The sequence below is a fragment of the Heterocephalus glaber genome, unplaced genomic scaffold, assembly GCF_053883595.1.
Source record: "Heterocephalus glaber isolate CG9 unplaced genomic scaffold, H.glaber_assembly_v1.0 deba00000937, whole genome shotgun sequence".
Classification (NCBI taxonomy): domain Eukaryota; kingdom Metazoa; phylum Chordata; class Mammalia; order Rodentia; family Bathyergidae; genus Heterocephalus; species Heterocephalus glaber.
The window spans coordinates 1854447-1880653 of NW_028258173.1; the positions used below are offsets into that span (position 1 = coordinate 1854447).

At 44.6% G+C, this 26207-nt stretch overlaps 1 protein-coding gene across 5 annotated transcripts in view; it reads right to left on the bottom strand.

Moving 5' to 3' along the window:
* Rptor (regulatory associated protein of MTOR complex 1) overlaps positions 1-26207 on the bottom strand; it is a 371772-nt gene that overhangs the window by 66733 nt on the left and 278832 nt on the right. For all 5 annotated transcript variants that reach the window (XM_021241190.2, XM_013078167.3, XM_004860899.4 and 2 more), the window contains 3 exons: positions 23703-23786; positions 21797-21907; positions 394-468 (listed from right to left, as the gene is read on the bottom strand). In XM_021241190.2, the coding sequence (XP_021096849.2) occupies positions 394-468; positions 21797-21907; positions 23703-23786 (270 nt within the window). The remainder of the gene's footprint in view (positions 1-393; positions 469-21796; positions 21908-23702; positions 23787-26207) is intronic.

Here is a 26207-nt window from a genome sequence, read left to right on the forward strand (position 1 = left end):
GTCCCAGGGCCTTTGGAGGCATTCAAGTTACCACATCATGGGCGTAGTGTGCTTATTTGTCCATCTAACTCAGTGAGGGAGAGATGTCACTGCAAGGCGAAGGTGTGCAGTGAAAGCTGACAGATGCAAACCAAGCTGACCCAACCTGGGGACACAGGTGAACTAAAGGCAGTTACATAGGGGCATGGTATGGAGCAGAGTATGGCATGGGAAAGGGAGAAGTCCCCTGTGTCTGAGCCAACAGGCTGGCTGCCCTCTGTGGAGACACTCTCCAGTGACGAGCAAGCAGGAGCCACCTTGCCTCTCGTCAGACGAACTACAAAGCATGTGTGCGAGCAGAGACAGAGGACACTAATCTTGGGCCCCTCAAAGAAAACAAGGTTTGGTCCTTACTGGCATGTATGGGTCTGCCAAGACGGAGAGGAAGTACTTGTGCCCGTTGTCCTTCACGAGGTCAGCCTGGCATGACTGGAGGGAGAGAGGAGACACAGGGAACAGCCGTGAGTGTGGACGCCTGCAGGGGCTTCTGAGGCATCCTGTGAAGTATGGACACATGAGTAGGCAGAGGATTTCATTCCCTCTTATTTCTCCTCTCATGTTTGGTTTGCATTTGAGAAAACAGCTCAGGCTATTTATTGCTCACAGACATACTTCCTGGGCTGAGGGAATAGGACCAGGATCTCACATATTATCTGAAGTGAAGTGTGCCATAATATTCTCTAAAAACATCTTCTAGCCTCCTGGCTGCTGGCTGGCTGGTGTGGGGGTCACACTTAGCCCACAGCCTTTGCTAGGCCCAACCCCAGCCCAGACTCAGCTCCATGTACCACCCTGCCCCAGCCCTGTTTCCACAGCTCTGGGCCCCTGCTCAAGGCTCACAGAAGATTTGGCCTAACAGTTGCCTGTGTGAACCCAACACCTAGGAACCATCCCAGTTATGTTTCACAGGTGTCCTCTAGAGGTAAGTCCCTAACCACAGGCAGGGCTCTAGGGTGGGAGGTGTAACGTGTCAAAGGAGCCTCCAGGTTGTTCTGGTGAAAACACTGTGTGTGGTTGCTGTGTGTCACACAGTTCTGAGGCCATACACAGAGAGCACTGGCTCGCGCCTGGAGAGGCAGGGTAACCATGCCCCACTCACTGCTGCCATACTGGCAACACATGCTTGCAAGAGCAGAGGTGCCACAGTGGCTGGCGGTGGGGGTGTGCCTTCTGGAAGAGCTAAGCTGAGGACCAGACAGCAATATCCAAGGGAGAAGGGAAGACAGAACAGGGTAGGACAAGGGGACATGCAGTCCGGGTCCTGGACTATGGTATAGAAGAGCAGGTGATGGGCCAGCAGGAGCTGAGGCATGGGGATAGGGCAGTTAGGCCCCAGGTCCAAGGTCAGCTGGCAGGGAGATGCTGGCTGGGCCAGAAGGGGCCAGATTAGAGCTGGGGCGCAGGTGGGGACCATGTGCCACAGGGACAGAAAGATGAGGGCCAGCCTGGGGATATGAGTGTCGTGGCGGGGGAGAGGAGGTCCATTTCCCACATTGTTCTCTAAAGAGGCAGGGTGCCACTGACATGGGAGGGGGGCTGCAGGGACCTGAGTTCACAGGCACACACGGCAGTGGAGCCACCTGAGACACACAGGCAGAGCTGTTCAGGAAGAAGATGAACATGGCCTGAGTTGAAGTCACATGGGCACTGGTGGCACCTGAAGCCTCCTGCTCTAGTTGAGGGGTGCCCTGGAGCATGTAGAGAAAGCTGAGGCTCAGGGAAGGGGCCTGGGGATAGAGAGGCATGTGCTCAGGAGGAAAAAGGCTTCCGTGGAACAAAGCTTTCAGTCTGAGAGGAAATGGCCCGGGCGCCGAGGCTGGCTGTGTTGCAGGAGCCCCAACCTCTGCACTGGGCTGGGTGATTTGGGGGACATTACTGCAAGTGCTGAAATGATCATGCTTGGACATTCAGGGGTTGAGGACAATGTCTCAGGAGGCTCAGACCCACAGATCTGAGAAAGAGAGGAAAGGGATCACAGTTTGAACAAAGCCAGGTTCAAATCAGGTTCTTCTGTGGACCCCAACCTAAGGTTTAGAAACCTGTGAGTGAGTGGTGCAAAGATTAAATAACGCAGCTACTGACAAAGGATGCTATTGTTCCCAGAAAGGGAGGGACCCAAGGAGTTCAGTCGTGATGCTAACAGCTTGCAGGATGAATCTCCAGTGACACTGATTAGTGACACTTAGGATAGTGCCCCCAGGGAGAGATGTATGTTCCACCAGCTGCAGCCAGCTCTGCTCTAGAGGACGGGAGCTGCACCTTGCCACACACTGCCCCAGAGCACTGGCTCTTGGGGGCCCTTCTCCAGAGGCAGAGGGCCTGTGCAGGTGAGCCTGGGCTTACCGCAGCCCCAGTCCTCAGACCCATAGACTGATAACACAGGACCTGCTCTGCTGAAATGGGAATTAGGCAAGATGGAGGGGGGAACCAGCTCAGGTTGCAGCCTTTGACCCCAGTGGGAAGCCAATTAAGCCTCAGTTTTCAAGAAGCACACTTCAGAGGCTCCTTGCCTTCATTGAGGCTGTTGACAAACAAATAAGCTAAAAGGCGGTCTTCCCTATAAGACTCAGTCCCTAGGGCCAGCAGAGCTGATGTTGTCCCCAGGAGTGGGAGTGCCTTCTGGGAATAAAGTCACCTTTCTTTGTTTTCAAACCAGAGGTTTGACAAGTCAAATCAAAGCCCACACATTCAAGGGAAGCTCCTTAAGCATGTCTCATCAAAGCGTACAGTCATTAATTCATACCCTACTAATGCTGAATCTGAGCCTCCTCAGTCAGAATATCTAAAATGATGACTTTAATATGCCTTTAAACCAGGAGTCTGGCAATTATTAGGTATCTATTAAAAGATCTGTTTTGGCCGGGGATTTAGCTCAGTGGTTTCGCTGCCTGCTGTGCAGGCACAAGGACCCGAGTTCGATCGCTGGTACCAAAAAAGATCTGTTTTGATAAGCAGTAATGGCACCTCTTCATAGCCTACCTTCATTTTCAGTGCTCGGCAGGTGTCACTGTTTCTTGGTTTATACGCTCAGATTTTTACGCCCTGGAGGCCGGGGCCTCTCCCCTCAGTCCACATCCCACCCCATGCACTCTCCCCAGTTATGAGTGGCTCAGGCAAGGGCCTCCTTATGCTGAAAGGAAAGCAAGACTTCAAAATACAAGGGCAGGCAAGCCACCAACAGGTGACACACTTGGCAAAAACACAGGCTTGGTGGGGAAGAGACCTGGGGCTCCGACAAAGGCTGGGTGTTGGCAGCCAAGAATCTGCCAAAGCAGATGGTTCCCAAGGGCTTTACTGTGTTGTGTTTGCTGCTCTCCCCAGATCCGGCACAGATGTGACATATTAAGGCCAGAGAAGAAGAAGGGGATGGGGGAGAGAGAAAAGCAGGAAAAGGAAATGGTTTTCTTGGAGCCCCCTGCCCGACCACACTGAAACCCACTCTGACTCGAGTCATCTGTGTGTCAGGATTTCAGGCACTTGGAACAAGGAAAATGAAGGGGAGGAAGAGAAGCAAAGCAAACAGAAAGGAGAAAGGTCCAAGCATATGCTTTGTGGTTGCAGCAACTACAGATGTGGTTTGCAAATGGATCCACGGGAGCAGAGCAAGAGGAAGCCCTGACCAAGGCCCTGGCTTCCTTCTGCAGGGGCAGGTCTGTGAGCCAGTGTGGGTTCCTACCTCTGAATGTTCTGGCAAAATTCACGAGGAGAGACTCAGAGACCTTACAGAAGGTGAAGTCCATTTTATGGGGAAGCAGGAATATAGGACCGGTACACAAACAAACAGGCCAGCCACGCTAGGCAGAGCTGGTTCAAGCAGACAGAGGTGAACCACATGGAGAGCCCCAAGGACACAGGACCAGGGCCCATAGAGTGGAAGGGAGTTCACGCCTTGTCATGAGGAAGGACTGCAGTGCACAAAAGGTGAGGAAGTTTTCAGTGAGAGAAGAGCACCCCAGAGTGAACCCTTGGTGGTGTTGAGCATCGCAGCAGGATGCTGCCAGGGAGCCCACGTGAAGACAGATGGAGGGTACATGGGGTGTTTATATACCCAGCTCTTTAACACCAGTAGAGTTGGAAATGTAATACCCAAGCAAGGACTCTGTTTATGGGTCACAAGAGCTCACTGTCCTTCACAAACTCAGCAGAGCATCTACTGGGAAGTTGAAGATGCACGCCTCTTCTTTTGCCTTAAACCCTGAGCACAACTTGCCATGTGAGGCAAGACATTAACAACAACACAGATGCTTGTATTTCCATTTCTCCTCTCCCTCTCTGCTCTTGTATGTGGTTAGAATTAGTTTCTCACTTATTCCTTTGATGGTTTTTCTTCATAGAAACATAAGCATGAATATATACACCAGCCCATCCTTTTCTTAAACAAAAACACCTACTATGTCTGGGTGCTCTGTGCCTTGTTTTTCTTTCTCTTTGTAAAATTTTCAATCAATACATATTAATTATCCATATTTATGGGGTATATTGTGATAATCTGATAGATGTGACCTTGCTTTTCTTAGCTGAACAGCGTGTCTATCCTGGAGAAGGTGCCACATCTGCTGGCAAGAGCTTCCTTGCTCTTTGTACAGCTCCTGTGTGACATTCTTGCAGGCTAGTGTTGATTAACCAGTCTCCTATAGATGCCTGGACCCTTCATCAGGACCATATCTTTTATAATCACAAGTGACACTGCAATGCACAAACTTCTATGTAAATTATTTCCTACACAGGCAGGTAAAGCTGTAGTGCGGATTCCCAGAAGGCAGACTGCTAGATCAAAGATAAAAGCACTAGTAGTTTTGAAATATGTACCCCTTGGTATTTTTATAGCATAGCATGTTGTAAATGTTGGAACTCTTGCCAGTTTGATAAGCAAAAAATGGTACTTCAAGTGCAGCTTTATTTTATACTTAATATAAAAAAAGCATTTTCATATAATTAACTATTTGTGTTTATTTTTCTATGAACTGTTGGCTCATGTCCTTTGACCATTCCTCTATTGGAATGCTGATGTTTTTCTTGGTTTCTAGGAGCTCTTTGTATATCACGGAACCCACTCTTTTATCTGTGATATAGTTTTAAATATTTTCACACTTGAATTTTTTTTGTTTTTGTTTCAGGGATTGAACTCGGGACCTTGTGCTTGCAAGGCAGGTGGCAGAACCATTGAGCTAAATCACAGCCCCCCCACTTGAATTTTTAAAAATTTGTATGCAGTCGGGTTTATTATTTTCCAAAGACTTCTATAATTTGAATTATAGTTTAAAAGGCTTTCATTACTTTAGGGTTAAGCAGAATTTGCCTGGGTTTCTTCTAGTGCTCTGATGGTTTTATTCTTTATTTTTAATATTGTTAATGTTAATTCCAGTACTCAAGATATAGAATTAGCCTCCGTTAATCAGCTTGCCGTTACTGTGACAAAATACCAGCGATAATGTGTAATGGGGGAAGGCTTAATTTGGCTCATGGTTTCAGAAGTTTCAGTCCATGGTCAGTCCCATTGCCTCTGAGCATGTGGCAAGGCAGCACATCATGGTGACAACATGTGGAGCAAACTGCTTACCTTATGGTGGCTGGGAAGCAAAGAGAGAGAAGAAGAGGGGCCAAGGTACCACTATCACCTTCAAGGGCACATCCTCAATGTGCCCTTGTTAGGCCTCTTGCTAGGCTCTGCCCCTTAAAGATTCGAACCCCTCCCAATAATGTCACTCTGGGGGCCAAGCCTTTGCACACATGCACTTTGGAGTGACACTGAAGATCCCAACTATGGCAGCCTCCTAGTTATTCTAATGCCACAAATTAAAGGGGCTGGCCTTGCTACTCTACTCACTTAAGATGCTGTCTAACATCTCACGTGTACTTAGATCTGTCTCTGTGATGCACCTTTGGTCTATGTGTCCATTTGTGATCCAGTACCATATTCCACACTGTTCTTTATTACTGAGTCTTCATGGTTAACATACTATCTAACAGGACTTGTTCTCCATCCTTATTCTTCCTATTCAGAATTTCCTTCCTCTTATTTATTTCTCTACTTCAAGTTTAGAATAGGTCTGATTAGTTCCTGATAAAAAAAATACAAACCTGCTAGTAATTTTATTGGGATTGTATTAAAGTTATAAATTAACCCAGGGAACAGTGACATATTTATGATGTTGAATCTTTCTGTAAAGGAACAGAGTGTGTCTTTATTTGTTTAAGTTGATTTTTGTGTCTCTCAGGATGTTTTAAGGTTTACTTCATGGTGGCTTTTCAGTCTCAGGTTAAGATTATTCCTAGACTTTATGACTCTACTATAAATGGGGTGCTCTTTCTATCTTATATCTGGTTATTTTTGATTTCTGCATATTAATTTTTTGTCTTCCACCTTAGTAAGTTTTCTTAGTATTTAACTGATCCCACTGGGTTTTTTAGGCATGAAGTCCTATCACTTGCAAACAGTAATAGTTTTATTTTTCTAGTTTTATACCTTTCTTTCTCCTATCTCACTGTGCGGTTGATAATGACAGCAAGCCTCTGATATTGCTGTTTTAGTGGGAACGCTGTTTTCTCCCACTAAGTATGATTCTTGCCTCTGGGTGATGTGAAAACACTTTGAATGTTGGCAAAGCAGCTACTGATGCCTGTTTTACTGAGCATTTTTCTTGTTTTTGAGAAGATACATGTTAGCATTCGTCTGTCTGCTAATGTGTTACCTTAACAGTTTTCCTTTTTTTTTTGGGTACTGGGGATTGAACTCTGGACCTTGCACTTGCAAGGCAGGCGGTGTAACCACTGAGCTAAATCCCGGCCCTAATAGTTTTCCTAATATTGAACCATCCTTGCATCCTTGAGAGAAATCTCATTCAGTCATAGTGTATTATTTGTTCAATACTTTGTTATATTATTTCAAAATGTTTATAAGTGTGAATGTAATGTAGTTTGCTTTTGTTGGTGTAAACTTAAGGTTTGTAAAAATTGTGTTAAGATGCATATAACAGCCGGGGATTTAGCTCAGTGGTTCCGCTGCCTGCCTCGCAAGTGGAAGGATCCGAGTTTAATGCCCATTAAAAAAAAAAAAAAAAAAAGATGCATATAACATAAATTTACCATTTTTTTTCCCAGTACCAGGGATCAAACTCAGGACTTTGTGCTTGTGAGGCAGGCACGGTGCCACATCCCCAGCCCCCATTTTATTTTTTGAGACAGGGTTCAGGCTGGCCTGAACTCACTAAGCAGCCCAGGCTGGCCTTGAACTCATGGCAATCCTCCTGCCTCAGCTCCCAAGTGCTGGGATTATAGGCGTGTATCGCCATGCCAGGCTGAAATTTACCATTTTCAAGTATATAGGTCAGTGGCATTTATTTCCATTGTAGATTATGCCCATTTCATTAAAAATTTTTAAAATACATTTTCCTCCATTAAAAAAAATGCTCTAGAAGAGTTTAAGTAACAGCAGAATTAACTGCCCTTTATGGATTTGCTAGAATCCCTATATAAAATCAGGCCTGATGATTTCTCTGGAAAAAGGGACAGATTTTCTTTTTTAAACAACTTTCTGTATTTCTTCTGTGGAATTTAGTTTAGTAAAGCCTGTTTCTTCTTCAGAATTTTTTTTCTGGTGGTATTGGAGATTGAACCCAAGAACCTGTGTACACTAAGTTCATGCTCTATCACTGGGTTATATCTCTAGTCCTTTTAAATTTTATTTTGAGATAGGGTCTCACTGAGTTACTCAGGATGGCTTCAAACCTGTGAACCTCCTGACTCAACCTCTTGAGTAGCTGAAATCACAGATGTGTACCATCATGCCTGGCTAGGTTCAGTTCGATAAATTATATTTTCTTAAAATTTAAAGTTTTCTGTATTCAAGTCTTTAATGTATTTACATATAAATATACAGACTAATCTTAGGATTTAAAATATCATCTTTCCAGCTTTTCCTCTCCTGTCATTTCTAGATCTTCACCTGTCAATCCTCTGGGATAACCTGTCACTCACTGTGTACCTCCTCCCTTGCTCCCTTGCTTGGCTCTGGGCTGAATGGCCAAGGTCTCTGGCACCGGGTTCACTTGGAAATTTGCTTTCTGTTAGACCTCACCTAGAATCCATCTGAATGGTTTATGTTGTTTCTCTACATAGACCTAACTTTCCCAGCCAGGCCTGACACTATCCCTGAGGTGTTCTCCACTGCCTGGTGCTCGTGACGCAGTGGTATGACAAACAGTTGTGCTGAAGAAGTCTCTCTGAGGCCAGGCATGGCGGTGCATGCTGCAATTCCAGCACTTGGGAGACTGAGGGAGGAGGATCACCATGAGTTCGAGGCCAGCCTGGGCTACATAGTGAGTTCAAGGCCAGACAGAGCAACGAAGTGAGATTCTATCTCCGGAAAAAAAAAAAAAATGTAGAAAGAAAGAGATGTCTCTCTCTGAATACTGGAAGATGTTTACTCAGCCCTCCCACGCCCTTAGGGCCTTCATACTCTCTGCTGCTTGTCCTTCTCTCCTTCTTGATCAAGGTGTCTGAGGCCTGCAGGCTCTGCTTCCCAGGCTGGCCTGAGCTCTCTCCCTCTGCAAGGACTCTGGTGGAACTTGCTGGTGTCCCTGTGCTGGAGTTGGCCCTGTGTACTTCCAGCTTCTCTGCTAGCCTCTGAGCACTCTGTGAAGTCCCAGGAGGGAGCCCAGCCTCCGTGCATGGCTGCTATGAATCTGTGAGTGAACCTCTGCACTGAGGTATGACATCACAATTCCTAATCACAGTGCACCTGGTAACTTCACCCAGGCTGGAAGAGTCAATCTATCCTTGTGAGGACACCTAGACTCTGCCCGGTGCAGGGCATAGCCCAGGGAGTCCTGGGAAAGGTACCGGAGCTGGCACTTTCTGGACCACACAAGAGACCTGGATGATCTCACATCCCTCAGAGCCAAACTGTGGTTGCCCTTTTCATCAAACTCAAGAGTTAGGAGGAGGAATCTGGGCATGAGATGTAAGAGAAAAGCAGCTCAAAAAGAGGAGGAAGAGGGCGGGTGTTCATATTTTGGTCAGGAAAAGGGAACCCCTTCACCTCACACACAGCCAGGTGTGCCACACAGGGCTCTTCTACAGAGCCTTGTACCACTGCATTGCACTGCACTGCAAGTGAGAGCTGCGTCTCTGGGGGCCTCTCCTTATTCTTGCAAGCCAGATGATCTGAAACAACTGCCCCCATCCTGCTAGACATCCTGAGTTTCTCCATGAGGAGACCATTTCTCCATGGGCGCATGGACCACACTCAGGTGAAGCCTGGCCCCTCATCAATGTGTACATCTGCTTGGGCCTGGTCTCATCCTGGGCAGGTCTTCAGAAACCTGACCCCAGTGCTGGGTCAGGTGTACCCTGCTTCTGTGAGTGGCAGCAGGACTGCTGCTCTCTGGGCCCACAGTCCTACAGGGAAGGCATGAGGGTGTATTTCAACTTCCCCAGGGACTCAGACCCATTCTGAGGGTTCCCAAAAAGCAGCCCCCCCATGTACCTGGGAGAACACTAGAAGAGGCCATTTTGCATGACACATCCTTGCCAAATGCAACTTGTGGAAGATGAGGACCTTTGCAAACACATTTTCTGCATACTGCTGCTGTTATTTTCTGTGTACTAGTAACTATAGCTTAGAAATTACAAGGACCATCGTTATTTCTGTTAAAATGAGGGGACAGGAAGGACAGGTAACGTTGTCCCAGGACTCAGGACTCGCCAGGCTTGGGCGGGGCCTTTCACACAAGGGCATTCCCAGGTCCCAGTCATTGTCCTGGGACTGAAAACAGCCCAGTGTTAGAGAGGGTGAACATTCTTATGCTGTCTGTTCATGGTTAGCTGGAAGATGGCAAAACAGGAAGGATGGTTCAGTAAAGGGTGGGGAGATACCGGAAAAAGTCAAAAGTGCAAAAAATAAAGCAGTCCTAATATTAACTGTAAAAAAATAAGCCTAAATAAAAACTGAGAAGAAAGAAAAACTATATTCAGAACCTGCAAAGACAATGGACCGGCATAAAGTTCAGCCACAGACACGAAGCAACTTATAAACGAAAGTCCCCAGCACATCCCAGAGATGTCCTTCCAGGTCATAGTGGGGAGGGGTGGGGGACAACAGTAACGTCACAGCTGAGTGACCATGCTGACACCCACAGTGAGACGTCCTGGTGACAGCACTGACCCTGGACACAATGTGATAAGACAGCACTTTACCTCTGTGATCTCTCCTAACCATCACCTAGTCTAAAGGGAAAATCATCAGGCAAGCACCAGCAGTGGGGCAGTCTACAAACCCCTGACCAGTGCTCCTCATGTCAAGGTCATTAAAGACAAGGGCAGCCAGGTGCAGTGGTACAAGCCTGTAATGCCAGCCACTCCTAGCTACTTAGGAGGCTGAGGCAGAAGGATCACAAGTTCAAGGCTGGTTTGGGCAACTTAATCTCAAGATAAAAAGGGTTGAGGACATAGTTTAGCTCAGTGGTAGAATACTCCATGGTTTCAATCCCCAGTATCAAAAACAAAACAAAACAGTCAAGGAAAAACTGAGAAAATCTCAAGGCAGCCTAGCCCAGACAAGCCCAAGGAGACAGGATGACTAAAGGTCATGAGGGACCCTGCATGAGATCCTGGGCAGAAAGAAGATGCTAGATAGAGCCAAGGAAATATGATTAAAGCGCGAAGCATGGTTAACAATAAGGTACCAACACAGATGTCAACAGGGGAACTGGCTGTGAGGTACACGGGAACTTGATTTACTATAGTCTCAAGTTTTCTGTAAACCTGAATCTGTTCCAAAAAAGTTTATTAAGATAGAAAGTACAGGAACAAGGAGTTCAGGACATAAAAAAACAAATGAGAGCCCAGCTCAGGAGGAAACCTTTTGAATGGAATCTGTGTGTGTGAGGAGGGAGGGTCAGGGCAGCATGGAGAAGAGGGAAGAGTGGGGCTGTGACTCCCCAAGGAAGCCTCTCTGCAGGGGACGCCAAATCAGTCCTGGGCTGGGAGGAAAGCTCAGAAATGGGGCTGCACTCATGGAATGGCTCTTTCTTAGGACTAGGGCGTGGCCAAGTCTCTTTGTATTCCCAAACTTGGATGTACAGTACTTTCTAAATAAATACCAACTTGGAGTGTGCTTTCAAATTCACTGACACTGTGCCTTTGGTGTTCCCTGGTGGCACTATAAATAAAACTTTATTAACCGTAACTTGGAAGGTCTGCCTGAATTGCATATTAATTGTGCCTACGAAAAAAATCTCAATTAAGTGGAACCCAGCTTACAGGAGTCCTTAATTAACTGCCTCCCCTCCCTTAATCTTGTTAATTAGCAGAGAGACAAATGACAACAACGGACTTGAGGAACTTATTAAAACCCACCACCACCACCAGCCTCCCCGAGTGTGAGTGGCACACATTGTAGATCTGGTCACTTTTCCGTTACTTCTACACGCACAAGTCATGTGCTCTTGGCCTCTGATCCAAACATAGGGCCTTCAGGAAAACTAAAAGAATATTCACCACATCTGCTTTCTCCCTCCGCTTCCCCTGTATTTTTCTGCACCTTTGAAAGCTACAGATAGCATGATGTTTTGCACCAAAATATTCCAAGGCAAAGGACTTTTGCTTCCGTAACCACAGAGCTTTTACGACTCTCAAGAAATGTGACAGTGAAACAGCAGTACTACTGACATCGAACCCATACACAAATTCCTCCCATGTGTCCACATGTCCTTCACAGCATCTGGACCTTGGTCCAGGCTTCAATCAGGAACTGACTCCGTTACCATGCAGCATTAATTTGTATTTTTGTGGCACTGGAAGGGTGAACCCAGGCTTTGTACATGCTAGGCAAGTGAATTTTACCACTGAATTTTATCCCCAACTCTTTTATTATTATTTTTATTTTGAGACAGGGTCTTATTAAGTTGCCCAGGCTGGCTTTGAACTTATGATCCTGCTGCCTCAGCCTTAGGATTACGGATGTGCACCACTGCACTCAGCAGAGGAGCACTGACATTAACTGAGGACACTTTCCCCATATATTTTTATACACAAACTTTTTGTTTTGGTCTTTCTTGAGTTGAAAATTCAGTATAGTTCCTTGTTGACTGTTTAGTAATTTGAAATTTTTAACAGCTTCATTGCAGTGTAAGTGATATACAAGAAGTCCACAGATTTAAAAAAAGTTTAGAGTTGGATGATTGTGCACACATGTATACATCTGTGAAGCCATCACTACAACCAAGATAATGAGTAAACCTTGAAAAGTTCCTTTCCACCCCTTTGGTCATCCTTTGTCCACCCTTAGCTGCCCCAGGCAGCCAGTGATTTGCTTCCTGTGACTACTATGGATAAGTTTACATTTCCTAGAATCCCCCTCCTCCCCTAACTGGGGATCAGACAGTCTGGTGCCACTGAGCTACATCCCTGGCCCCTTATTTCCTAGTTTTAGTAAATGGAACTATACAGTATATATCTTTCTATTACTGGCTTCTTTCACTCAAAATTATACTGGGATCAGGTTATGCTTTATTTAGCAGAATGGGATCCCCTTGCATGGATAAGTCACAGTTTATTAGTTATTCACTTGTTAATGTATATCTGAGCTATTTCTGGCTGTTGGCTATTACAAAGAAAGGTGCTATCACCAGAGATTTAGCTCAGTGGTTACACCGCCTGCTTTGCAAGCACCAGGTCCTGAGTATAATCCCCGGTACCAAAAAAAAAAAAAAAAAGAAAGGTGCTATCAACATTAGTGGTCCATGTGCTTCCATTTTTTTGGGGTGAATATCACCTAGGAGTGGCAGGACTGGATCACCCATAAATGTGTATGTTAAGTGGAAATAATTTTCAAAAGTGGTTGATCTGTTTTGTATTCTCTTCAGCAAGGCATGGGAGTTCCGTTCCATTCCCTCTACAGCCTGCCATCACTTGCTGTCACGTCTTCCTTGGCCGTTCTACTAGGTGTTCAGTGGCGTCTGATGGTGATTTTGATTTCATTTCTCCACATACTGAAGATGTTCAGTGTCTTTTCATTGCTTGTTTGCCACACGTACTGCTTCAGTGAAGTGTCTGCTTGAACTTTTTGCCTATTTTTGTTTGTTTGCACATATTTGTTTCCACATCCAGTTTTGAGAATTCTTATACACTCATGATACAAGTTTTTATCACACAAATGATTTGCAAATAATTTCCCAGTCTGTGGCTTGTCTGGTAATTCTCATAATGATATCTTCAGAGAGTAGTTTTCATTTTGATAAGCTTCATTAATTTGTTCTTTATGGACTGTGAGAAATCTTTGCTTAACCCATGGGTCATAAAGGTTTCCTCTTACGTTTTCTTCTAGAAGTCTTACAGCTTTAACTTTTATATTTAGTTAATTTTTTATGTAGTTGAAGGCATGTGCTGTAGTTGATTTTTGCTTTTGCATATGGCTAATTATCCTAGCACTGTATGTTGAAAAGACTATCTTTTTTTCAATGAACTGACTTGTCTTTGAACTTTTATTGAAAATCTGTTGTCGACCTCCTGGATGGGTCTATTTTTCTTTCTTTTTCTTTTTTTGAGCTAGGATTTACTATGTTGCCCAGCTGGCCTTGAACACCTGGACTCAAGCCATTTTCCTGCTTCAGTCTCCCAAGTAGGTGGGGTTACAGGAATGTGCCACCCTGCCAAGGTTTGGGTGAGTCTGTTACTGACTTTCTTTTTCTCAATACCTATTTTGATGCCTTCTCAGGTCTTGAGTATTGGGGATTCAGATATGCCTTGAAGTCAGGTAGTTTAATCCTCCACCTTTGTTCTTTTTCAAAATTGCTTTGGCCATTCTAGTCCTTTGCATTTCCATATAGATTTTAGAATTAGGATTCATGTAGCAAACAGTCTGTTCATATTTAGGTCTTCCTTAGTTCCTTAATTAGCAACAATTTGTAGTTTCAGTGTACAGGTGTTGGATACTTTTTGTCAGAATTTATTCCTAAGTTATTTCATATTTTTGATGCCACTATAAATGTCAATTTCAACTCATTATTGACTACTAGGTTATGCACATAAATTGACTTTTTTCCCCACTGTATTGGGGATTGAACTCAGGCTCTTCACATTCAATTATAGCTTGAGCCCTTGTAATGTTTTTAAATTTTGAGACAAGGTCTCTCTAAGTTACCCAGGTTGGGCTTGAACTTGGAATCCTCCTGCCTCAGCCTTCTCAGAGTGCTGGAATTACACAGGCACATGTGCTACCACACCTAGCTATAAGTTGATTTTTGTATAGTGATCTTACAGCTGCAAACTTACTAATCTTACTTATTAGTTCTGGTAGAATTTTTAATAGATGTGAGCAGATTTTCTTTTAATAGGCAATCACATTGCTTAAAAATAAAGACAGTATATTGTCTTTATTATACTTCCTTTCCAACCTGGATACCTTTACTTCCTTGTCTCATTGTACCACCTGGGACTCTCAGTATAATGCTGAGGGCAGACCTTGGGGTGGGTTTCAGATCTTAGCGTTGGTCTTTCACTATTTGTGACATTGGCTGTAGGTTTCTTGTGGATGTTGCTTGTCAGATTGAGAAGTTCCTCTCAATCTGACAAATAGTCTGCTGAGTATTTATTTTAAATTAGAAATGGATTGTAGGTATTATTAAATGCTTCCTCTGAGTCTTCTGAGGTGGTAATGTAGTTTTTCTTTTCTTCTTTGTTAATATGGTCATCACATTACATTTTAGTTGCTGAATACCTTACATTTCAGAAAGAAATCCCACTAGGTCATTCTTTTTATATATTGTTAAATTTGATTTAAGAAAATTCTGTTTAGAATCTTTTTATCTATGTTCATAAGGGGTATATTGGTCTGTAGTTTTCACAGAATGATATGGCAAGGGGCTTCTTGCCACCCATATGTTTCTCCCTTAATGTTGGGAGAATTTGCTGGGGAAACCATCTGGACTTAAATGTTTTCTTTGTAGGACAGTTTTAAGCTAAAATTTCAATTTCTTTAACAGATATAGCACTATTCAGATATTCATTCATATTATCTCTCTCCCTCCTAGGGCTCGAACTCAGGGCCTTTGCACTGAGCTACATTCCCAGTCCTTTTATCTTTGAAACAAGGTCTTGTTAAGTTACCCAGGGCTCAAACTTGTGATCCTCCTGCCTCAGCCTTCCAGAGTGCTGAGATTGCACGTGAGTGATCTGTCCTTAAATGAGTGACTGTGTCACCCAGGAATATGTCCATGCCTGAAAGTCATAAAATGTTCTCAAACTGAGTTGGTTCCAGTATTTGCTTACCAGCCTTTTAATGCCCCAGAACATGCAGTGATGCCCCCTCTGCCAACCCAGATATGGGGATGTGTGTCTTCTCTGCTTCCTTACTGGCTGGGAGTGGTTTATCAATTCTATTGATCTGTTGAAATATCCAGCTTTTCTTGAACAGATTTTCTGTACTGTTTCACTGTTTTCTTTCACACTGATTTCCACTCTGGTCCTTGTTATTTCCTTTCTCCTCCTGTTCTGGGTTTACTTTGCTTTTCTTTTACTAGTATCCTAGGGAGGAAGCTGCAGCCACTTCCCTGCTTTTCTACTGTGTGCAATTAATGCTATACATCCCCCTTAGCACTGCCTAGCTGTGTCCCACAAATTTTGTTATGTTGTACTTTTATTTTCGCTCAGTACAAAGTATTTTTTATTTCCCTCAAGACTCCCTCTTTGAAAAATCTTATTAAAAATTTATTTTATATGTTAACACAAAGATTTACATTATATAAAGGTTTATAATTACATGTCTATTATATTAAATCATGCAATATATAATAGATTTTAAACATGAGTTAATATTTAATTATAATACATTTAAAACTTTAATGTCACATATTTATGCTTTATAGGTTTTATTCTTATTTAAAATTTACCTTATAACTTAAACATTTACTTACTGAAAAGTATATTGTTTGGTTCTCAAGTGTCTCAAGACTTTCCTGCTACTTAGTAAGGGCGTGTTTCTTTGCTGTGGCTGCGGAATCCACTGCGCAGTTTCGCTCCCTTAAATGTGCTGTGTTTTTAGCCAGGCTGTGGCCTGTCATTGAAAAGCACACACTGTGTGGTTGCTGAGTGGAGCAATCTCTAGGCCTGGTGGGCTGGTAGGTAGTGTTGTTCCTTGCTGACTTCCCTACTTGTTCTTCCTACTACTGAGACAGGAAACTGAAATCAGTAAGTGTGACTGTGGATTTACTCACACCTTCTTGCAGTTCTACATGGTCCTGGCACGGCCTTGGAGGATGTTGCTGGGTGAATAAGCATTGTGCTCTTTGGAAGGCTGGGCTCCTGGAGCACTCTGAAGACCTTCTTTCCCTGGTAACACCTGGGCAGTTACCGGACACTGCGGCCTTCTTCTGCTTAGTGGTAGTGTGGAATTATTTTTTTCCCCATCCTTTTACTTTTAACCTACTTGTGTCTTTTTATCGAAAGTGCACTTTTTATAGGCAGCATGTAGTTTCTCCTTGCTTTTAACCCAGTGAGGACTGCCTCTGACTGTGGAATTTAGACTATGTATGATTACTGATATGGTTTAAGCCTACCATCTTATCTTTTTTCCCTAGGTGTCTCATCTAGTCTTTGTTCCTTTTCCCTCCTTTTGTACAGCTGTATGTATGAATTACTTCATGTTTTCTCCTTTGTTGGTTAACTCTATTTCTTCTTTAATTCTAGTAGTAGTTTGAGAGTTAGGAACTATATCTTTCTTTCTTTTTTGTGGTGCTGGGGATGGAATCTAGGGCCTCACACATGCTAGGCAAGTGCTCTACCACTGAGCTGCCCCTAGGCCTGGACGACATCTTTACCTTCACAGTTCACCTCCAGCTGGAATTAGACCACTTCAAACAATTCCATCTCACTCCTCCTGACCTTTTTGCTGTTGTCACCATGCATTCTGCTGTAACATATGTCATAAACTCCATGGTGTACTGTTATTACTGTTGTTCAAACAATTATCTTTTAAGAGATTTAAAAAGCAAGAAAAATTCACATATTTATCATTCACTCTGAATTTTCTCGTTCCTTTCTGTACACTCACGTTCCCTTCAGATTTTATTTTTTCACGGTCTAAAGGACTTTTGTCAACATTCCTTACAGTAGTAGGAGCTCCTGGTGATGAAGGCTTTTATGCCTTTAAATGTCCTTTTTTTTTTAGTACTGGGGATCGAACTCGGGACCTTGCATTTGTGAGGCAGGCGGCAGCAGCACTGAGCTAAATCCCCTGCCCTTTTGCTTCCATTTTTGAAAGATACACTAGGTAAAGAATTTAAGTTTGACAGTTTTTTTGGTATATGTGCTGCCGAAGCGAGCACAATTTTGACAGTTTTTTTGTTGTTGTGGTGGTGGTATGAGATTGAACTCATATATGCTAGATGTTCAGATTTTAATATAAAGTATCCCTCCAAAACTCATGTATTGAAGGCTTGATCCCCACAGTAGCTGTGTTCAGAGGTAGGGCTGAGAGAGGTGACTGAAGAGTGAGGGTGCCAACCTTATCAATGGATTAATCTATTGATGAGTTCACAGATGAATGGGCTTTTAGGTCAGCCTGATTAGAGGAAGCAGGTCACTGGGGCTTTCCTCTCTCTGCTTCCTGGCAACCATGAGGTGAGCAGCTTTTCTGCCATGTCCTTCTGCCATGATGTTTCTACCTTGCCACAGGCAATAGAGACAGGTGGCCATGCACTGATTCCTCTGAAACTGTGAGCCAAAATAAGCCTTTCCTCTTTTAAATTGTTATGCTTAAGTATTTTGTCACAGCAACAAAAAGCTAACACCTGGGCAAGTGTTCTACCACTGAGCTGCACATCCAGCCCTTTTAATTATTTACTTTTTTTGAAACAGTGATTCACTAAGTTTCCCAGGCTGGCTTTGAACTCATAATCCTTCTGCTTCTGCCTCCTGAGTAGCTGGGATTATAGGCATGTGTCACAGCTCCTGGCTTAGGCTGATAGCTTTTCTTTCATTGTTTCAAAGATGTCCCTTTATGGTGGTAATTTTTCACTGACTCTGTAAGAAAGCTGCTGCTGTCCTTGTTTCTGCTTGCTTGTCTGGCTTTCTTTACTGGCTGCGTTTGGATTTCTAGCTTATGACTGTTTCAGGTGGGGCTGTGCCAGCTGTGGTGCAGCTCCTTGTTTCCTGGGCTAGGGGTTTGCAGAGTTTTCTGGATCTGTGGCTGTATAGTTTTCATCAAATTTGGAAAACCTTTAGCCATTATTTCCTCAAATGTCCTGTCTGCCCACCCCTCAGGAGCCCCAGACACAGTATGTTATGTCTGTTGCAGCTGTCATAGGCTCAATGACACTCCTTGAATTTAAAAAAATTTTCTCTTATGTTTTCCTTTTGGATGGTGTCCATTCCCTTTCTTCTATAGTGTTTAATTAGTTGCTCATCCAATCTAGAGTATTTTTCATGTCACAGATTGTCACTGTCATCTCCAGAAGTTTGAGTTGGGTGCTTTTTATGTCTCCAAATCTTAAATATATAGAACAGACTTTTCATATTATTTTAATGTCCTTGTCTTCCACTTCTAACATCCGCGCAGGTCTAAACAAGTTTCAGCGGTTCGTTTTCCTTTTCCTCATTATGGGTCTTATTTCTTGATTCTTCATCTGCCTGGTAATTTGATGGTGGAGCGTGCACAGAGTAACACAGTGCAGGGAATGATTTACAAGAGATGTTCTGGGATCAAATTACTTAGAGTGTGTCGGGACTCTGAAGACGCCCCCTTCTACCAAGTGAGGCTACCTATACAGTCAGGGATCTCACAATGTATGCTGCCCCTCAGGCAGAGGACAAATGATTCATCTGTATCCTGCTCCACCCTTGGGATCCCCTCTTCTTTTGCCCACACGAAGCCACCCTCTTGAGGACCTAGATAAACCCCGCTTCCTGCATGAGTCTTTTAGGAGCCCCTAGCAAAAGAGTACACAATGGGGCTCAACAGCTGAATGGGAGAGAAGACAGGTCTCAGTGTGTGCTCAGTTGGGCCCAGCCAGAGTGGGCCCCACCATTTCCCAACTCTCAGGGTGTTCTGGGGGGCTAGCAGGCTCCTGATGAGAGCATGGAGTCCCGGCAGTCCTGCATCCTCACAGTGTACCCTGTCCTGCCAATCCATGACAGCACACTCGAGGAGTCTTGGGCGACTCTGAGCTCTGAGGGGGAACAGTTCAAGAGAGCCAGGGAGGCTGGCTACCAGCGTAGCTAGATGTTAGGAGCAGAAAGACAACTGCTTAAACCCAGATAGAGCTGTAATCTTGGGGAGTTATGGCCAGGATAATTATGAACAGGAAGGATGAGGTAAACAAGGCTCAGTTTCAACCGGAAACAGTTCAAAATGTTCCTCTATGGGATTATTGCTGTTAAGTACACAGGTGCAACAAGCTGGGTAAGAAATTAATTCACAGGATGGTCCCTGGTGCGTGTGGGTATTTACAAGAACACTGCAGGCAATGACATTTCCAGCTGGGCTGCAGGAACAGTGCGTCACACAGTGTGACATGCACAGCTTCTTCGGCATCAGGCACAGTGTATGCAGACCGCACCTGCCCAGGGTGGGTATGAGAAACCATGTGGCACTGGGAGAGAATATGAACAAGAGGAGGATATAAACACTATTCCCTACATGCTGCGATGTGCTTGCTGATCAGCTCTAAAGTCAGAGACAATGGTGAAGTGCAGATAAGACAGGCCACCTGCTTTCAGATCTAGCCTCTCCTAAGATGACTAATAAGGACCTAAGGCCAGGTACTAAGGGCACTACAAAGATACATAATTATGAGAATCAAAATTAACTTAATCGTGTTCATGCTGTAGTGGTAGGCGAGGGTGAGACTGGGGGTGCAAGCTCAAGTGTCCTTAATCACCGACATGTTGGTCACTGTCCCTCATCCCAGACCCACTGCTCATTGCTGGTGGTTGCTCATCTATTGCCCTGGGTGCCTTTTCTGCCCTCTGCCCCCTCACCTTGTGCTTTGTTTCACAGCAGGATCTCTGTATTGTGCACCCAGGAGGCCTTCCATATGGTACCATGGCCAGGCACCAAATAATGGTGTCAGTAAGTTTCTAAATGTTCTGGCACAGATGCCAAAGACAATGGGGTAGGAGAGAAACAGTTTTGAGATGACTTCCTGAGAAAAGCTCTTCTGTTACATAATGTGGCTCTTCAATGAATTTGAAGGGCAAAATGAAAATGACAAAGATTGCTTCCCAAACCACAAGACCAAGCTTTTAGTGTAGCAGAAGTCTTAGTGTTACAGAGACCGGCAGGTTGAGTGTGGATGTACTATGCTACAGTCCACAGAGCAGCTGCCCACGCTGTGGTTCTGATGCTGTAGCTCCACTGCTGTGACTCATGGAGGCCAGTGATGGCCTGGGGAGTGAGACTGGCCTGCTGGAATAAATGAGATGGGCTCAAGCTCAGTTCTTTAACTCTTAAACCTGGTGTAGTCACCAATCTTTTAAAGTAGTCACTCCTTATCAGAAGTTAGCTTAATGGTCAGGAAGGTAAATATTTTGTTGAAATAGATAATCATCTGGTCATCACAGAGAAAAAAGGCAACAGAAGAAATCACGGGTTAGAGCCAGGTGCAGAGTGTGGGGCTCAGCAAGAGTCAAGGTGCAGCAGAAGTCAAGGTCAGCCTTGAAGTAGTTGAGAGCAGGTGGGGGCAGTGGGCAATTCCCAGCATCAGGAAGACCATGAAAATCAGGAAATTACCAGGCTATTTCCAGCACTGCAATCATTTAACAATGGACCTGGTCGATGCTCTTAGCCAGAAAAACAAGAGACCCAAGAACTAGCCGAGGGGTAACAGATTGCTCTTGTTTCCAAGTGGAATGATGATCTACATGGAATGGCCAAGAGACTCTACAGGGAAACAACTAGAACTAAAAGAACTCAACAAGCTTGCTGAATAAGAAACACTCAGTGAATAAACACTGATACAGTTCCTCCACTCAATAATAAGCAAAAGAACATGCAACGAAGACAGCATTCACAGTACAAGCAATTAGGGGTGATATTATCTGTCAGGGAGAGCCACCTGCATATCCTCCACAGTAGTCACCAGGTGTTGGTTCCCTGGCACTAAACTTGTGTGTGGGGAGAGGGCTGTCCAGGGGTGCGGTGCCCAGATGAGAGGAGGGCCCTGGCCAGATGGGCATGGAGGGGGGGCTGAGCAAGTGCCTGGGGAGCCCATGAGAAGCCAGGTCAGGGAGCCAGGGTCTGGGCTAGATTCGAGCCCAGGGGTTTGATGGTGGGACTCAAGCAGAGGGATGTGTCAGTGGCTCTGTGTGCAGGATTGAGGACGAGAGCACAATGTGAGGACTGGCCGGCCTGAGCATGGATGGGCTGGACAATGTGCTCCAGCAAGTATAGCTGAATGATGCCCAAAGAGCAGGTGGGCTGTGGTGGGTACAGGGGAGCACAGGCAGATCCTAGTGACCAGTATGGCATGGTGACAGGGAACAAGGAGGAGGCCTCTAAGGGAAGTGTGGGGACAATAAGGCAGGTGAGTCTACGGCTAGGCTGGTCACCCAGAGGTAGCCAGTGGGGCAGCATTTTGTCCTGGCAGATGAGGGACCAGAGCAGCAGTTGGGAACAGTACCTGTAGGTGGAAGGCTGGGGGATAGGCGGGAGGAGCTGGTTTCACCCCACATTCAGCATCTCTGTCATTTGGGATGGAGAAGCCCAGGACCCCAAGCAGAGCAGTTTCCTATCCTCAAGAAGACAGATGGAGTTACTCACGCTGTCCACTGCCAGGATCTTGGCCCAGATGAAGACGAGGAGCGGCCGCAGCTCTCGGGCCGAGCTCTGGAGCAGCTTCAGCACATAGGGGAAGATGCCCACGGACAGGGCCTGTTGAGAGAAACAGCATTAGCATGTCCAGTCCCAGCGCTGCATTTGCCACCAGGGAGCAAGGTGGCACAGGTGGCTAGATGCTCCCTTCAGCACTTGCAAGAAATGCGACAGGAACTAACGTGCCTCGCTCCAAGGAAAGAGAGCTCCCTGCAGATGTGTGCCTCTCTGGCTTTATGCTTAGCAGCTGCCAGAACTGCCAACCCTGCCTGAACTGAGCTGGCGGGGGCTTTCCCTCAAGGAGGAACATGCTTTGGGAAGGAGCAGAGAAACATTCTTCCCAGTTTTAGATTTTTCTCTCTCCTTTAATGTTAATTATTCTTCCTAATTTTAGATTTTCTCTCTCCTCCTTCAATGTTGGCCTATCCATGATCACTCTTTGCTTACATGATCTAATTAGTGAAAAACCTGAAACAGACATTAGCAGAGACTGCTCGGTGACTGCCTGCATGCTCATGGACCAGCCCCCAGCCACACAGTCCCGCTCCTACCTGAGTGCTCTTCCCCTGCAGCTCTGAGTAGCAGCAACTTCACTTGTGAACATTTAGTGTACTTCACTTACCATGAGCAACCATTTTTTTATAACGTGCAGTTCATACACAATTTTTCATTGTTCTGTGAATACTGAGTTTTATTTTTGTTCTGAGACAGGGTCTCCATATGTAGTCAAGGTTGGCCTTGAACTCAGGACCCTCCTGCCTCAGCCTCCCTAGTACTGGGATTGCAGGTGTGCACCATCACACCTGGCTATGTTCTGTGAACACTGATTTTTCAAACTTCAGTTTTCAGTAAATGGTGAGGGGAAGAACGGATGAGGGAAGGGGAAGGGAAAGGGAAAGGGGAAAAAAAAAGAATCAAGATACATTATGTACAGGTACAAATTCCCTATGATGAATGTGATCAATATGTATGACAAATATGTTCTAATAAAAATAGTTAAAAAAACGCTTCAGTTTTCAAACATTTATTTGTAAACAGGAACAAAGAAGGTCTATACATTGCAACTGGAAGACCAATCTCTTGGATCTCCTTTAATCTATAGATTTTTACCTCAATTTCTCTTTTATTTCCTTTGTGATTTGTGGAAAAAATGGATCATTTCCTCATTCAATTTCGGCCACTCTTTTCGGTTTAAAATGGCCACTGCTGGGCTGGGGATTTAGCTCAGTGGTTTCGCTGCCTGCTGCACAGGTGCAAGGACCTGAGTTCGATCCCTGACACAAAAAATAAATAAATAAAAAATAAAAATAAAATGGCCACTGCTACTCTTCTAGAAAATGAGCAATGAAAAAGTGTTTCAGAGGGCCGGGGATTTACCTCAGTGGTTCCGCCACTTGCCTTGCAAGCACAAGGACCCGAGTTCAATCCCCGGTACCGAAAAAAAAATGTGTTTCAGAACTGTGTATAAACAGTAGTGACAAGACAGTTGATGGGGTGCTGATTCTTCCGGAGAGAAAAATGCCTTACAAGGCTGAGGGACTCAGCTGCTCAGGGCTCTCAGGCACGGGTAAGCTGCTGTAAGAAGTAACACGCCCACTGTGCTTTCTTTCCTGCAAAGGCCAAGTTCAGCCTCAGATGGAAAAGAGGAAACAAGAAGAGAAAACAAGAGCCCCCAGCACTGTGCCCCATGAATGCTGTACAGACACGCGGACAATTTATGGGGTCGAGGGTCTTCCCAGACCACACAGCTGTGGCTGGGTCTGGACCATGACCTAAGTCCCCAGACTGTCACACAGAGTCTGCTAGCTGTCCTCCCTGGCCCTGCCCCCAAGGTGTGCGAGGAGAAGGCACGTACCAGGCTCACCGCCCAGGGACCCAAGTCCAGAAACCTTCCCAGCAAGTCCAAGGCCCTCAGCCGGTGCACCTGGCTTAGCAGCACCTGGAAAAAAAGAACAAAACTGCATCATAGCCAAACCGTAGCCCTCTGAGAAAGTGCCCACAGTGAGCCCTGGGCTCGGGAGGAGCCTGGCTGACCAGTCAGTCCATCTGTGCTGGCTCCTTCCTTCTTTACTTTTAGCTGGGGCAGCTGTCTGCCTTCTCAGCAGTTCCTGCTTTGAGATAGATTAAGAAAACACTCTTATTTCTTTTCAACAAAGGTAGAATATGCTTACTGTAGAAAGGATTAGAACAAACATTTCAATTGTATTTATTTATTTATTTTAATTTATTTTTTATTTTTGGTACCAGGGATCAAACTCAGGTCCTTGTGGTTGCAAGGCAGGCAGCAGAACCACTGAGCTAAATCCCTGGCTCAATTGTATTTAAAAAGAGATCACTGGTAGCATTTTGGTATATAAACTTCTAGACACTGTCCTCTAAGTACATGCCTTTCTGATGGATTCTAAACGAAGTGACACGTTACTTTATCTCTCGTCTCCTCTTTAAGCCAAATAACATACTAAGAAGAGGTTCCACATCACTAGATATGTACTGGTCATATCATTCCCAATGGCAAGAGAGTACTTCACTTGTATAAATGTACATAACCTATTTAAATGATTTCTCCACCTCTAGATAGTGATCATAAAATGTTGCTCTTATAAACAATGCTGTGATAAATATCCTAGTAAGTACATTTCTGTACATTTACACGACTCCCCCCCAACCCCCCAGGATAAATACGACAAGCAAAATTAGAGGGTCAGAGCATCTACATTTCTCTTACCAAGTTGCCTTCCAGCTGAACCAACTCACCCTTTTAACCAGAAAGCACCACTACACAGTGCTCACTGGGAGGGGACCTTGGGCAAGTTGCTTGACATCTGAGCCCTAGTTTATTATTTCATAATAAAATAAGGATAGCACGATACCTACTCACAAAGCTTTCATACAATTTAATTATAAGTTAAAAGCTCCGAGAATAATACTAACATATCATGCCATTATTATTAGCCAATGTGACAGGTTAAAATGTATCCTTTTAATCAGAAGTTTTTTCATTACAAGTGTTTTTCTTTTATCAGTGAATTGGCTACTTTTGTAGTGAAGTGGCTGTGCATATCCTTATTTTTCTATTTAAATGCATGGCTTTTTTACTGATAAGTAACAGTTCTTAATAAATTAAAGAGAGTACCCTTTGCCATATATTTTGTATACATTTTCTGTTTTTGTGATATCAAAATTTTGTATTTTTACAGTTACTTACGTTGACTTTTCCTTTATGGTATCCACATTGCAGGACGTGTGTACCCAGTTCCCCCAACCCAGAGCATCTCCAGGGCACTGCTTTGTGCTGGCTGCTCCAGGAGTGACCAGGGACACCACGCTTATCTGCATGGTGATGGCGGGCAGGGCTAGGAATAATCACAGGCCATAACCTCCGACCTGGATGGGGTTAGGAAGGGGGTCTAGTTCCAGCTGGGAAGATACACAGGATGCAGCCTGGCAGCCAGATCCTGGAGGGTGATTGGGGGATTACTGCACTATGGGAAGAGGAGGGAAGGGCAGCTTGGGTCGGGGAGACTGCTATGACTAACCCTGACTCTGCTCAGCTTCACACAGTAAGGGTGCCCATGGTGATGACACACCTTAGTGCTGCCACCACTCACTGGGACAGCTGGCAGTGGAAGACTCCAAGCAATGCAGGTTTTGTGCTGTAGTTACTAATATCTATTTTTAAGACTTTTGTCAATAAAGAGTACTGAGGAAAATGCCAAAAAGTGGTTTTTATAAATAGAATATTTTTCCTATTTTTTTGGGGGGGGTGGTATTGGGGACCTTTACTCAGCTATGCCCTCAGATCCCACCCCACTTTTATATTATTTTGAGACAGGGTCTTGCTAAGCCACTAAGTTGCCCAGGCTGGGCTTGAACTTGCCATTCTTCAGCCTCATCCTCCCAGAGGGCTAAGATTATGTTGATTCACACTTTTAAGAAAAGGAAGCCCAGGGCTGGGGATTTAGCTCAGTGGTTTTGCTGCCTGCTGCGCAAGTACAAGGACCCGAGTTCGATCCCCAGTACCAAAAAAAAAAAAAAGAAAAAGAAAAAGAAAAAGAAAAAAGAAACTGAAGCCCAACATAAATTCAAATTATTTTAAAAATACTGATTGGGTTTTTTTGGGTGGGGGATTGTATCTGTATTTCAAAAAATAAAAACAAAGTTGGGCCTGGGATGTAGTTCAGTGGCACAGCACTTGCCTAGTGTTTATAAGGTCCTGGGTTGGATCCCCAGCATGGAAAACAACAAACCAGACAGATAAAAATCAAGATAAAACAACTTCCTCCTCCAAAAAACTCCCAAGTTCCTATTTCAGACTATTCCAGGATGCATGGAAATTATGGAGATCAATGACAGCAAACTG